This window comes from Trachurus japonicus, chromosome 4 (assembly GCF_045865225.1).
Source record: "Trachurus japonicus isolate A0001 chromosome 4, Traja_1.0".
Taxonomy (NCBI): domain Eukaryota; kingdom Metazoa; phylum Chordata; class Actinopteri; order Carangiformes; family Carangidae; genus Trachurus; species Trachurus japonicus.
The window spans coordinates 25,802,754-25,817,185 of record NC_140910.1 but is presented as its reverse complement, the minus strand read 5'-3'; the positions used below and the strand labels follow the sequence as shown (position 1 = coordinate 25,817,185).

Sequence of the window (14,432 nt, the reverse complement as noted above, 5' to 3'; positions counted from 1 at the left end):
TGAGCTCTCTCACACATTCTCGCACATATACCCAGAACTGCACCCACATGTGCACACACAGGATGAGACATCCAGAGCATCCTCTGTGCCAGCCTCTTCCTCCAGGGTGAGTTAGTAGTGCTTTTAAGTGGAGACATCAAAGAGGCCCGTATGGGTGTATAAATAGGCTTTAGGGCTGAAAAAGTTTTAGTTGTCATGAGCTTGATACCCAGTCGGTTAGACAAGGTCATGCATTGACTCAGTGACTTCTCACTAACCCCTCTCTCCCTCCCTCTCTCTCTTTCTCTGACACATACACACATGATAACACATGAACACACACAGAGACCATAACATGGGCAGTACAGGCAACCGCCTGCATGCAGGCTTTCAAATACTGCACAGTAAATAAGCACTGAATCCAGACACATTTGAGCATGTGCAGCATGGACATGAACACACACACACAAACACAAACAAGCCTGAAGTATAAATATCAAGCAGAGGTTATCACATTTTCCAAACAGCTGCAATATTACTTGCAAAATAATTATTTTTCTTTGGGTAGCGTGACCGGTACTGAAGTCCAGCAGGGTAGTGGGTAGCAGGTGACTGGTCGTGATACATCTTAGAGTTGGCAGAGGAGGTAAAATGAGGAGTGGGCAATGCATCAAGAGAGCCAGAGTTTGGAGTACCACACATGGTACTTCAATCACATTCAGTGATTGAGCCAGTCTCTCACACTGTGCATCATCATCCCTGCTCTGGGTTTCTATAATACACCCTGACATTACTATGTTCCCTGCATTTTCTCCCTGGGACTCGAAACTGATGCATTGTACTTATGGTGTCATTTACTGTGATGGCTCGACAGCTCATCTGTGTCTCGTGATGTCTTTTAAATCAGTTTTTTTTTCTTCTTCCAAATCTCTTTTTCTCACTCGTTGCAATTTGTTCCCAGTGTCACAGAAAACTCTGTGAATGAAAAACCAAGTATAATTACGTTGTTTAAATTCTTTATTTGGGCAGTGATTAAAATGAAGACACGTAGTGTGACAGAGGGTAATCACAGTGGCCTTTCTCTGCTCGACAGAGCCTCCGCTTGTTAGTCGTAGTAGCCTACTAAAGACAGATAATTTTCTCAGACATTAGTTGGAGACAAAATGAAAGAGTTACAAATGTCCAGTTGGCCTCAGAGCTGAGTGGGATCATGGCAACTGTAACTTAAACATTTATTATTAAAATTACATAAGACATTGTTCATCCCTCAGTGGCAAAATTTGCAAGTAACAGCAGCTCATGCATAAAAGGTTAAAAAAAATAGTAGTAGTATAATAATAAAAGTATATGTATTTAAGGAAAAGTGGAGGGTTTATACATGCACTACTAAAGGTTCATGCTACAGTGATATTTTATCATGATAGTAGAGCATTTAAGTAGAAGTATGGTAATTTCTTCATCTCAAACAATGTATTGAAACAAAAGTTAACAACAGTGGTGGGTATACCACAACAACATGTCAATGTGTCAATAAGTTGTCAGGACATCCACTTCTCAACCTTTCTGTGACTCTTCCAGTCTCTCTGTGTCTCTGTCCAACCTGCTGATGACACTCTGAGCTCAGTGGACACGTCCCTCTGACAACATCCCATCATCTGAAGCCTCACATGGTCCAGGACTGTTCGGTTTGGTCTTGGTCTCATGATGTCAGAGTGTGAACAGCATGATGAAGATGACTGTTTCAATACAAACGGTCATTGAACCAGAACATTTAGTGGTCGATTCATGGATCAGACACTTGTTGTGATTTTTGTGGGGAACCACCTTGTTAGAGAACAGTATGTTAGAACAATATGTTATATAACACTATAACCTTTATAGATTAACTTAATTTTAACCCTCTCTAAAGCCAAATATCCCCAACTTTTTGTGAGTTGTGTAATTTCCACAAGAATGAGACTTAACACCAGGTACTGTAGCCTAGTAATAATATTCAAAGCAATATAGGGTGGTGATGACCAAAGAAGTAAAACAGTGCTAAATTATGTGTGCTAGAATTACTGTATTGTTGCTGAAGAATCTATGGAAATGTATGAAAATTCATTAAATTAATAACTACAAGGCAAATTTGAACATTTACAGCTGTTTACAGTCTTGTACAGTCTTGAGTTCAACATCAAACTTTATTCCTTTATTCACTTGCAGCTGTGTCCAGATGTGGAGAGCAATATTATTCATTAATGTTAACGTTAACTCCTGTCCTTATATCACGTCTTAGCTCACAACACTTTCCAATAGCAACTCACTGTAGCTTCCAGTCTGCCCTTAAGACGTTATAATATCCTCAGTGGCAAAAAAAAAAAACGTACAAACTTTTCTTTACCATTGGCATCTTAAAAGGAAAATAAAACTAGACTACAAAGTACTACACAATTATGATGATATTTTGTTTCAAAACATCATTGTACATCATTGTATCTAGTGAATCATAACGCGATCAAACAAAAAACATAATTGATATAATAATGTTTTATTTAGCATGTAGCTATAGCTATGATGGAAATATACACTATACTTTCAATTATATTTATATGGGTGTTTAGTGTTTTATTTAAATTTACAACTATAATCACTGAAACTTACTTCAGTTTGAAGTTCAGTACAACCACCTGAGTAAGACATTACATCTGAGGTAGGTGGTGTGTGTGTGTAGTGAGGAAAATACATGTCTCTGCAGTGTCACTGTGCAAAAAGATAAATAACGTTTATTGTTAACAATAAAAGCATGAATTTTCTCGTATTCCAGGTAGTGTTTCGGCGCGGGTGTCCTGTTCTCATTTACTTCCTGCGGCTGCAGAAAGAGGAGCTGAATGCATGATGGGGAAATTAGGAGTCTAAAGCTGACTGCTTTATCCAAGGAAAATGACAGGGATTTGTAACCGCTGCTGCAGCGAATGCCAATCAACGGTGGAAGTTTTGCTAATGTGAGCTCATGGCCGGACCAATTACAGTGGAGTTTTAATGGGTTTAGCATCGCTGTCCATGTTTTGGCCACAACAATGTAGGAATCAGGTCTACCAGGGGAGGAAAAAGTTTGAAACCAATTAAATGAGAGAATTATCCCTCTCCCTCTCCTCTCTCTCTCTCCCTCTCTCTATCCTCATGTCCTCCCTGATCTGGGCAGACTGTGACCAACAAGATGAGAAAAAAGAAAGGAGACAAAAGCAGAGAAACTGTGGATATAAATGAAAACATATGATGTGGAGATAAAGAGGATGATTTGCTAAAGATAAAGGCTGTCTGCCGTGCTGTAATTCTGCTCTATTCATCCACACGTATCTGTGAGAGATGGACAAAGTAATGATAAAAGATGAAATGTAAATACTTTGACTGAGACACACAAATCCCAGACAGAATGTGATTAGAAAGAGAAATAGAAGATGTGGCATTTAGCTTTAGCTACCCCAATGTGCAATGCAGTGAAGAAACCAACCCCCCCACCCCCACCCCCTACGACGCAGGTGATGTGACACAGGAGGAGATTTCTGCCAGTATTTCCCCCAGAAATGTGTTCTTGATAAGGTGGAAAGGTCTGTGAAACCGCATTTATAGCGTGCAAGATTGAAATTGGCCGCTGAAAACAACACAAATGAACTTCCCTGAAAGAGCATTAAGACCATGTCAGAGTAAAAGTTTCCAGTATGAGTAACTCCAGTGTAACATTTCAAAATAAGATTCTCTGGAAATTCCTCCTCTCTTTCTCCTTCTCCTCCTTTCTCTTCTCTTCTCTTCTCTTCTCTTCTCTTCTCTTCTCTTCTCTTCTCTTCTCTTCTCTTCTCTTCTCTTCTCTTCTCTTCTCTTTCTCTTTCTCTTCTTTTTCTCTCCTCCTCTCTTCCTCCCTCTCTCCCCCCAGGCCCATCACTGTACAAAGTGAACAGCAGGAGCCCCAGTGGCAACAGCCCCATCCTATCTGGGCCTGGGCATCACTACATTGTGGCATCTCTCTGCAGCGAGCAGAAGAGGAGATTACTCTGTGCTCACATCAAAGGAGGTTTGTCTAACTTGGGTCTGGCGATGTGCTGGTGGAGCGAGTCCTTGGAGCAGCCTCGCCGTTCTTATCTCTCCCCCACAGACTCTTTCTGCTTTCTGCTGCAACACAACTGGCTGCCGGTAACACTGACGCATGCATGCATGGCTCTGCACGGTCAAATGTGCACACTGACAAACACCAGCGCACATTCTCTTGTATGAAAACACATGCACAGGCTCACACAGGCGCACAATGACACACACAACATTGATATTAGCAGAATTTGTTCTGCTGAGTGAGTCTCCCTCTCTCCCTCTCTCCCTCTCTCTCCCTCTCCCTGTCTCCCTCCTCCAGCCACTGTTGAGAGCTGAACCTGGTTCAGTGAATGTTTGAAATGGATTAAATGATTATCCCTGGACAGATGCTCACCAAAAGAGCCCACTACACTCGAGTGTTGATATTTTAATATTTTTAACTACTTATGGTTGATATTTTCAACCACAAACACCACAAATCACCCACGATGAACACGTAAACAAACAGTTTTTTAGCTGATAATCATGATACATAGTCTCACAGTTTGTTTACAGTAGATCAGACAGCTTAAAGTTTGATATTTTGAGCTTTTTTTGCTTAGAGTTATGCAAGAAGATCATTACAGCGTCACAAATCATCAACTCCTAATGTTTTAACTGCCTTTGGTATCAACAAAAATGTTCATCAGTGATGTTTAAGACTTCTCTAAATCAGTTCATTCATATTCTACTAGATAGAATGGCTCATCTTCATCTTCTTCATGTTACAACCCTGAGTCCTGACTTGTCGCCTGTTGAAACTGTTGAGCAGCTCAAATTTTAGATCAAGCAGCAAACAGGAAAATACTAAATGTTTGGAATTACAGCAATTGGTCTCCTCAGTTCCCAAATGCATACACAGTGTTGTTGAAAGAGGAGGTGATGCAACAGAGTGGTAAACATGACCCTGTCCCAAGTTTTTTTGAAATGTGTTGCTGGCGTAAAATTCAAAATGAGCATGTAAATGAGTATGAAATTCCTCCATTTCAACGCTTGACATGTTTTTGTGGGGATCTTTTTTGCAATAGTTTCAAACAAATATGGTGTTTAAATGTTTTTGCAAATCAGATTCTGTTTCTATTCATTTTTTAGACAGCATCCCATCTTCTTGGATAGATGTCAATGATGTGGCTAAATCTTCATTTACAGTAGATATACTATTGTACAGCCAGAGTCTAAAGGTCGGATTGGAGTGGTCTTAATCTAACAGTAGGTGCTGTGTTGTGGAAATCTTTAAAAAGCATCCAATTACAACCTCCCACATCTATTTACTTTAGACTGATGCACAGTCTAGCCTATATCTGAGAACTAACTGCATGGTTGATATATTTCCATGTCTATATTAGTAGTGACTTGAGACAGGAAACAGAGGGGAACCGTGTCCAAAAGTAACAAAAGGCGACATATATTTGCTCAATACATACCCACACCAAAGTGTAAAAATGACAGTTCACCATTTTACAGGGGATTATGCGTCTTTTTTTGCTCCAAGCCAAATAGTCTGACACATAATCCCCTGTAGAACAGAGAACTGCCATTTTAACACCTTGGTTTTTTATATGGATTAAACAAATGGGATACAACAACGTAGGTATTAGTGCATGATCTTTAGAAGTTATGGTATTGTTACAGTTGGACTGAGCCAAGCTAGCTATAGCTGCTTCCCCACTGTCTCCAGTCTTTATGCTAAACTATGCTAACTCTCTCTCCCATGCAGCTCCAGATTTAACAGGCAGATGGTGGTGATAGTGGTATAAATCCCCTCATCAACTCTCCACCAGAAGGTTGCACAATTGCTTAAAAAAAAGCACATTTTCTCACACAGAAAAGATTTTTTTAAAAGTTATTTGTGTTTTTTGTTTGAGAGATTTACCTAGAAATGTGTGTTTGTGTTGGACTTACAGGTTTGTGTGTATGTGTGTGTGTGTGTGTGTGTGTGTGTGTGTGTGTGTGTGTGTGTGTGTGTGTGCGTGTGGCGTGCATGTGTGTGTGACTGTGTAAAGGTTTGTACTCAACTGCAGTCACAGACATTAATCGGCCTTGTCGTGAACAATGGAACCAATCTGACTGCTACAAAGTGGGAACCCCACCCATAGCACACAGTCAAGCCTGGTTGCCCTGTTTACTGCCTAAAAAATATCAGGCTAATATATAATAATGATGATAATGATCATTACAAAAACCTGTACGTCACATTTGTAATACTGTAGATTGTTCAAAATATTTTTTTGGTTCACATTATAACCCACTGAAGTGAAGCTGTTGAAATAAATAGGCTACCATGGCTCATTTAAAGATGATGAAGTAAATGCAGTGAGATTAAAGGGCCATCTCGGTGTTTCTGTAAAATTCAGGCCAAACAAAAAAACAAAAAACACAGATACAAGAGTTACAAGGTCCTAAGACAACAGCAAGTGTAAAGCTGGAAGTAATTAACTGGATATCAGTGAATCATTAACCCAGTTCTGCCTGGTGGACAAACAGCTCTCCCATAGCCCCCTGCCAGTAGAGCACCTCAGACTCACAGTGACCCCTAGTGGCGACCTGGTGTTACTACGGCCTCAATAAAAGACCCATTATGTACAGTACAGTGAGTCTTTGGTGTTGGTTTTATATAATGAGGAGCATACACATTTCAGCAGGGATTAGACAGACTGAGAATAATCCCTCACATACACATACAATAGTTTAATTTCTTAATAAATGTAAAGAAGGACACTCCACAGTTCAATAAGTAGGCTATTGCATCAACTCTATGAAATACCATTTGATAGTTGATGGTTTTAAAGATGTGCTTTAAGTGTGGGTTGGAATTTCTACTGCGTTATCTGCTTGTATGTTTTGAAAGGTGCTGTATAAATAAAGATTTCTTCTTGTTAGAAAACATTTCAGTCATATCATTGCAGGGATATGCAGTATACAGTATTGTGCAAATACATTTTTGACATTCCTTCTGTTTGTCTGTGAATGAAGGCCCCTCAGAGTACACAACTCTCTGAGACATTCATTCACATATGTCCGGTCCCTGCCATTAAATAAACTTTGTCCTTGGCTCCGTTCCAGCATCTGTGCCCTGTTTTGATTCCAAAAGTCACGGCCCTCAGCTGAGCGCAAACACCAGAGAACAAACTTGACTTTAAACCACCTCTGTCTTTTAGATCCTCTCTGAACCTGTGCGACCATGGATGAATCCGTCTGCACGTTATTCCTGCTGTTATTATCCCTGCTATCAGTTGTGCACGGTGAAGGTTTTGCACTGGTGCCAAGTGAACCAGTTCCAACCCCCTGTAATGACAAAGCGGTGGAGAAGCTGTCTCGCCTGGCTGTCACTTACATCAATGAAGATCGCAACGATGGCTATAAGTTTGCCCTCAACCGCATTGCAAATGTCCACCTGCATGCCCAGGTCAGTACAGAGACAAATGCTCAGTGGGGAGGAAAAAAAACTGCATGTGGGCTTTTGTACATCTCTATCAGTGGGGGATTTGTCCATGTTTAACAAAGGAAGTGGTGTGGAAAGGTTATTTTGTCATGTGTTGTGGCTGAGATACCCTAACACCCTTTGTGACAAAGGAGTCACACACTGATAGATTTAACCAGCCGTGGCCAATCTTCATGTCAGTGGGACTCCATTTGATAAGATTTATGTTTTGTTGTTAGAAAAGACTGCGCACAGTCAAAGTCCTAATCAGAAATCATCCTCTTACACTGTCACAATGCGCTGACTCTGGAAATGATGATAAAATTAAACTCTGCCTCTCAAGGACTTATTGGAGTCCCCAGCACTCAGTTTGGGAACCACTGGACTACATCAAAAACATGAAAAATAGCAGCAGCAGTTACATTAAAGCCCTAAAAACAACAATAAATATTTGTTGTCTGCATTTTGCTGTGAACGACCACCATCAGTGCATGTCGCTTATGATAAATGCAACGTTAAAGTACATGATTTTATGTCGTGAAGTGAGAAGCCATCCTCTTTCACGCCTCATGAAAAAAGGCCTTTAGGATGGAAGAGTCTGTTAATAAAGTGCAGGTCATTTTGGTCCAGGACTGCTGGGACAAACCTTGCACAACAGGCTTTATGAACGTCACGCTGTCAGCAGCTGAAGGCTATTGTAGCCCGACTGTGGGATAGATCAGGTTTTAAGAGGCTCAGTTCAACTTCATGACCTCAAAGCTGCCGTTACACCTGGCCAAAGTGTTAACATTTGTTTTCAGCACCACAGTCGGGGATCAATATTGAACAAAGTGACAGAGGGAATTACACAGAGCACCTCATAAATGGCTCCTTTAAGATGTAACTGAACAAATGAAGGTACCTGACACAGGACTTTTCCTATAGATTGGAGCCTCAGATAGAAACAGTAGAAAATCACGTCATGTTTTTATTTTATCGTATTGTGCTGCTGCTGCTGGAAATCTGAATTGTCATCATTGTTTGTCATTCGTGTTTACACTGTGCATGTCAGGGCCCAGCAGGCAATGTGTATTATCTGGACCTGGAAGTCCTGGAGACCAAGTGTCATGTGGGCAGCCCAAAACCATGGAAACGTTGTGACGTCAGACCATTCATGGAGACGGTACAAACACACACACACAAAAAAAGTCCTCTTTATACTTTAACTTTTATTGTTTGTAGTTACATCACATATTCCCAAATCTTTCTATATGATATCAGTGTTTGTGACTACTACTGTTTTATTATTTTCAGCAAATCTCCGGCAACTGCAATACCACCATCCTCCACACGCCAGAGGGTTACTCCTACCTGTACAGCTACGACTGCACTCTGGTGCCAGGTAAGGTAACATCGACTTACTGTGTTTTCACAATGACACTTAAGTGAAATGTGGTGGGAAGTGACAGTCGTTTCACAGTTGTGACCTAGATTTGATGAATGTTTGATGCTGTGTTTTGATTTGGTCATGCACCAGTCTGATAGAAACTCCAGCAGACTGTACACAGAAAATAAAACGCTTGTGTGCTCAAGAGGCTCTTTGTTATCAAATCAAGTCAAACTTTACAAGCTGATATTACTGAAAATCTAAACTATACAGATTGTACCACTTTGTGTTATGTGTAATAGGCCTCCTCCTCCTCCTCCTCCTCCTCCTCCTGCAGCTTAATCAATACATGCAGCATCCTGTGGAGTCCTGAAAGAATTAAACTAACAAAGGCTCAAGTGTAATAGAGCAGAAATTTCTCAGTGTAGATATTTGAATTTGCCACACACGCGCACACACACAAGCGTAACTAATAACGTTAGAAACAATTTGCTGGAACATCTAAATAGAACTGAGCCTAGATTAATGTAATTAGTTACACCTGCTATAACAAATCAAAGTGTCAGCCATAAAAATGTCTGTTGGTTTCGCTCTGATGCTAAACTAAGGATTTTAGATCATCTAAAGGCCCTATGTTAATTTGGTATTTAGACCTGTGCTCAACAATATGCTAATGTTATGTTAACAGTCTTGAAGCTGTAAGTTGTTCTTCCATTACAACTACCTGTTCACACCTGTTCAGTATAAAAACATCTGTGCGTATGATGATGCATATTACCAAACATCTACAGTGTCCATGCATTTCTGGCCTGCATGTTTGTTATCTTGTTTTCTTGTAATTTAAACATAATTGTCTCCTTAACCATCTGTGCTACGGCTCCCTGCAGATCCTCCTGAGAAGCTCCAGAGGATCTGTCCGACCTGCCCCCTCCTGCTTTCTGCAGACAGCCCCGAGGCCGTGAGCGCCGCTCAGGCGACTCTGGCGTCATATAAGAGAAAGTCCAGACTTGGTGCAGGACTCGGTGTGAAGAGGATCACCAGAGCTGCAGAGCAGGTATCGTGCTTATTAGCTCTGATGTGAGAAACAACGCTCCTGGGCTGATTTCATTACACAACAATGTGTTGAATGTTGTGTTTATTGAAAAATTACACTTAAGAATAATCTCTAGATGTGCATGAGCAGACGGTACACTGCACCTTTGAGCGTCTGTGTGCAAGATGAGAACCATTACAGCTCCATAATAACCATAATGATGCAAGTCTGGCAAGGTTGCAAAGGATTACTGAAGGCACTTTAGACCTTACTGTCTGGTCGGGCTTTTGTTTTGGGAGCAAATGAGAAAGCGAATGGTTCTCTTGGGCAATCAAGCTCAGCATATTGCTCCTCTTTGCATATGATCTCACATCTTTTGAGCTCTAAAACCGAGCTCACAGCCATTACATTACAGCACAAGACCATATCTCTTCTATATCTGTATATCTGGCAGTGTGTGTTCATTTGTTCACTTTGTCCTTTTTCGTACTCTATTATTTTTATATTGCAGGTTGTGCCCGTGAAAGCCACTTTCGTGGAGTACACAGTCCAACAGTGTCCAGAGGGAGTAACCGAAAGAGGCACCTGCCAGCAAGTGACACTCAACTCTGACACAGAGGTGCATATTCAAAGACATTACCTTGACATATTAAACACAGTGCTGCTGTTTTGAGAAAAATGTCGATCTTCAAAAGCTCAACTTTTCTTGAGTTACAAGAAAAACTGTCTCGTTTTCCATTCTGTGCAAACCAATTTTATAGATAAGAGTAGATAGTTTATCATTATTATCTTATGAAGCTTCAGCTGAACACATACTGTACAGAAGTTATTCACTTATATTTAAAAAAGGACATTACTTTAATCCACTGAAAAATAGTTGCTTATCATTTCAGTTTTTGATTTAAATCCAAAGACGGATAAACAAAAAGACTCAGACCAGCAATGTCATGGAGTGATACTCCATTAATTTAAAAAGAGGATTAAAATGATAACAATCTGACACAGCCATGACACTAATGAATGTTGTTCCTAAAACCCAAATAAACATCGACCTGCCAGCATCTTGTTTACCGTCCTTGGAAAAGCTACTTGATGAGATGACAGACTATACTTTAAAAACTGCCATCACCAAAAAGGCTGCAGTAATAAGATTGTGTCTGACAGGTCTCTTTTTTATTTATATGTTTGTTTGTTTGTTTGTTTGTTTTTTTTCATATTCTTCACATCCTCTTGTTGTATAAATATATATAATCTAAAACGTCTTGTTGTCTGCTCTCAGACTGCAGGTTTCTGTGCAGGATCTGTGCACAGAGACATCAACGCCCACTCTGATGTCCGGGTGTCCTGTGAGATGTACAAAGTACAGGTAGGGAATATTTATTTACCATCTTATATCTGAGGTATTTAAACCAAAGTGGCAGCAGTAATTTTGCAAAATAACCAAAAAGTGACAACAAATGTATACAATTATTACATACTGTGTGTCCGAATTGACAGATAGTTTGAAGAGAACGGAAAATTGCAGCTTGTTGACATGAAACAGAAATATTTCAACAGTTTTCAAAGCCTTTATTGATTTTTCTTTGCATAGATTAACAAGTAAATTATAATTAATAATTGCATGTGAAATCCAATTTACAGACTAGTACAGTAAAATACCCTTTCATTTTCCACACTGTCAAAATCCGTGAAAAGAAGTGCACATTTGACTGAATGAAAAGACGCAGAGTGGGTAAAAGTGCAAACACTTAAGTGAAATGTGGTGAGGAAGTGACAGTCGTTTCACAGTTGTGACCTAGATTTGATGAACGTTTTATGCTGTGTTTTGATTCAGACTTTTTACTTAAGCAACCTTAAGCAGTTGCCACTGGCCATATAATCATTTCGTCATATCTCTCACATGCTCTGCTTGTGTCCACAAATGTGTGTGTTGTTCTTTTGCATGTTTAAACATATGTGTGAGATTTCAAATTGTATGGTTCTGTACTATAATTATGCTGTCTTCTCGCTTCTGTCTGGAGTTGTGGTGTGTCGTATAATATTGCAAAACTGGAGCTCTTCTTTTTTTTTTTCCAGCTATAGTTGAGCGAGACAGACTGTGACGCGTCAGTTGAGTGTGATCTGTTGATCTGTTGATCTGTTTGTCTGCAGAATGTGGACATCCTTAGACCGCTGCAGCCGCAGATTCACGACCTTCCCCCTGACCCCGTGAGCCCAACCTTCCCTGCTTGGATCGATGACCCAGCTAATGATCCGCAGCCTGTTCCTTCTGACCCGGAGCCTGTTCCCTCTGCCCCAACATCGCTCCCTGTTGTCCAGCCAGCGCCGTTTGACCCCTCACCCGTTCACCCTCAGCCCTTTGACCCCTCTGTTGTGGTTAACCCATCAATTCCCCTCAGCTCCTCTTCCAGTGAGTCCTTTGAAGGCCTAATCAACCAGCAGCAACCACCACCACCACCACCACCAGTGACCGGGATCACTGCCGATTCTTCCTCAGAAGAAGTCGGAGGTCCACTGGCGCTGCGTCCGCCCTTTAACTTCCGCTACCAGAAGCACGACCGCAAGAAACGCCAGGCTTTGACACAGGCCTCACCCACACACAAGCCTGTCTTCCTGTCTGATTTCCCCGGTGGGCTCTCACCTTTCCGCTCCTGTCCTGGTCCAGCTCGATACACCACAGTTTAACCGTCGCTGCTCAGGAGTCCATTTGTTCATCTTTAATTTATCCAGTGAGACAGCTGCCTGGTAAACTGCTCCGCTCCCTGTCGCTGGAGGCCTGTAATAATTTCTGCTAATGAGAGGAATACTGTCTCTTTTTCACTGGCCATGAAATGACCTCTCTGCTGCAACCGTTACAGTGCTCCCAAGGCGTCCATGGCTTAAGCACACGTATTTGAAAATGACTTCAAATATTGAATAAATCTTGGTTTCAATCCTGTCAATTACTGGGGAAAACTTGCAATCTGACAACACTAAGATATTGGTAGAAAAACCTAGATTTATCAGTTAGCTGATAGCTATTTTCCTTATCAATTAACTGTTTGAGAAAATGACAAAGCCAAACCCCTGCTGCTATAATTCCAGTTTCATAAAAGTGGTGCCTTTCAGCTTTTTCAGAGTTTTATATCGTTCTAAATTGAACATTTGTGAAGTGTCGCTCATCACTGTGAGCTCCGGGACACCGTGATGGACATTTCTGACATCTGTCATTTATTTGAAACAGTGGATAAATAAACAATAAAGCGTTTTTATAGCGGCAGCATTTGTGCAGTTAATTTCCCAGTTACACAGACAGTAACACTCTGCCGTGACAAGCAATAATTTTACTGAGTTCCTCTTCAAACATATGAAGCAAACAGAGCTGACACAGTGCAGCAAAGAAACACAAAAACTATTGTTTGAGAGAAAAAAATGCCCCAAAAGAACTCAGTAAGCAAAGACAAAACATTATTTTGAGTAAAAGAAAGCTTTGTTAATGTTTTAATTGGAACTCTTCTTAACTTAACTTTAAAGGAAATTCTTTTACTCCACAACAAGAGCCTTATTTTAATTGGTTTGAACATTACACTGAGGAAAGTATATAACATTATACTCCCCAGCATCGTTGTGGAGAAAGACAACATGACCACTCAGCTAGGGACAGCTTTACAGGGACACAGTGAAGCAGAGGAGAATCTGGGTTTATTAGCGTCGAGACTGTGCCAAACAGCACCGAAGTGAAAGACAGGTGCAAAACATCTCGGGAAAAGCTTTAAAAGCTTACAGATTTTACCCAGAGTGGCCTATTTTTCAACACAGCCACCAGAGCTGGAGCAGAGGAGATGCGATAAGTCATCCCTTATGTGGTCGGAGTGTCACTCAGGAGAGTCTCCAATAAACAAAGTGCCTCAGTGCCTCAGTGCCTCGGTCAGGAACTTATCCTCTTTAAAACCACTCACCAAACATGAGTAGTGAAGTCCGGCGACAGCTACACTGACCTATACATCAACAACAGATGAAATGTGGACAAGACAGGCCTAACCCACAGGCCAGGGGTGTAGCAGTCTCGTACTGGAAATTAGATTGACTGTCACAAGAAAATATTCTTATAGAGGCTGACTGATGTTTTTGTTGTTGCATCAAAAAATCACCTAAATCATTAAACATTTAGGCTATCAATGTAGTTGAGCACTAGAGTGGTAGCCTACTGGTGTTCCTCAATGAAATTCTGATAGGATAAAAGAAATTGTATTTGATTATCAGTGTTTCACTACTGTAGCAATGGCGGTATTTCATCATCAGTTAATTGTAGCCTATAAGAAATAAATTTTTGCACAAAAAACAACCAAAAACTCCCCAAACTTAAATTATTCGATGATTACCAGTATATGGAAGCACTGGTAATCTGAATGAAATTCTAATTTTGGGGCAAAATATTTATTTGTGCTTTATCTGTTAGCCAATAGCTGAATAGTTAGACACTAGCATATTGACTGGTAGGCCTATCTGGTATTTCTAAATTGAAATTCTGATTTTAGAGCTAAATAAGT

The 14,432-nt window shown here is 40.6% G+C and overlaps 1 protein-coding gene across 1 annotated transcript; it reads left to right on the top strand.

The window, feature by feature from the left end:
• The first annotated feature begins 7,239 nt into the window (after positions 1 to 7,239).
• On the top strand, positions 7,240 to 13,152 carry LOC146989051 (alpha-2-HS-glycoprotein). Its single transcript, XM_085774971.1, has 7 exons — positions 7,240 to 7,489; positions 8,556 to 8,666; positions 8,798 to 8,885; positions 9,758 to 9,924; positions 10,415 to 10,522; positions 11,183 to 11,269; positions 12,055 to 13,152. The coding sequence occupies exons 1-7, from the start codon at positions 7,265 to 7,267 to the stop codon at positions 12,586 to 12,588; spliced, it is 1,320 nt and encodes a 439-aa protein (XP_085631097.1). The 5' UTR covers positions 7,240 to 7,264; the 3' UTR covers positions 12,589 to 13,152.
• Positions 13,153 to 14,432: the final 1,280 nt, after the last annotated feature.

What these genes read in the sequence shown, in the direction of transcription:
- LOC146989051 (XM_085774971.1), top strand. Translation starts at nt 7,265, where the DNA reads ATGGATGAATCCGTCTGCACGTTATTCCTGCTGTTATTATCCCTGCTA. An exon ending in TCACCAGAGCTGCAGAGCAG is followed by an intron (nt 9,925 to 10,414) that starts GTATCGTGCTTA and finishes TTTATATTGCAG; the next exon opens with GTTGTGCCCGTGAAAGCCAC. An exon ending in GTGAGATGTACAAAGTACAG is followed by an intron (nt 11,270 to 12,054) that starts GTAGGGAATATT and finishes GTTTGTCTGCAG; the next exon opens with AATGTGGACATCCTTAGACC.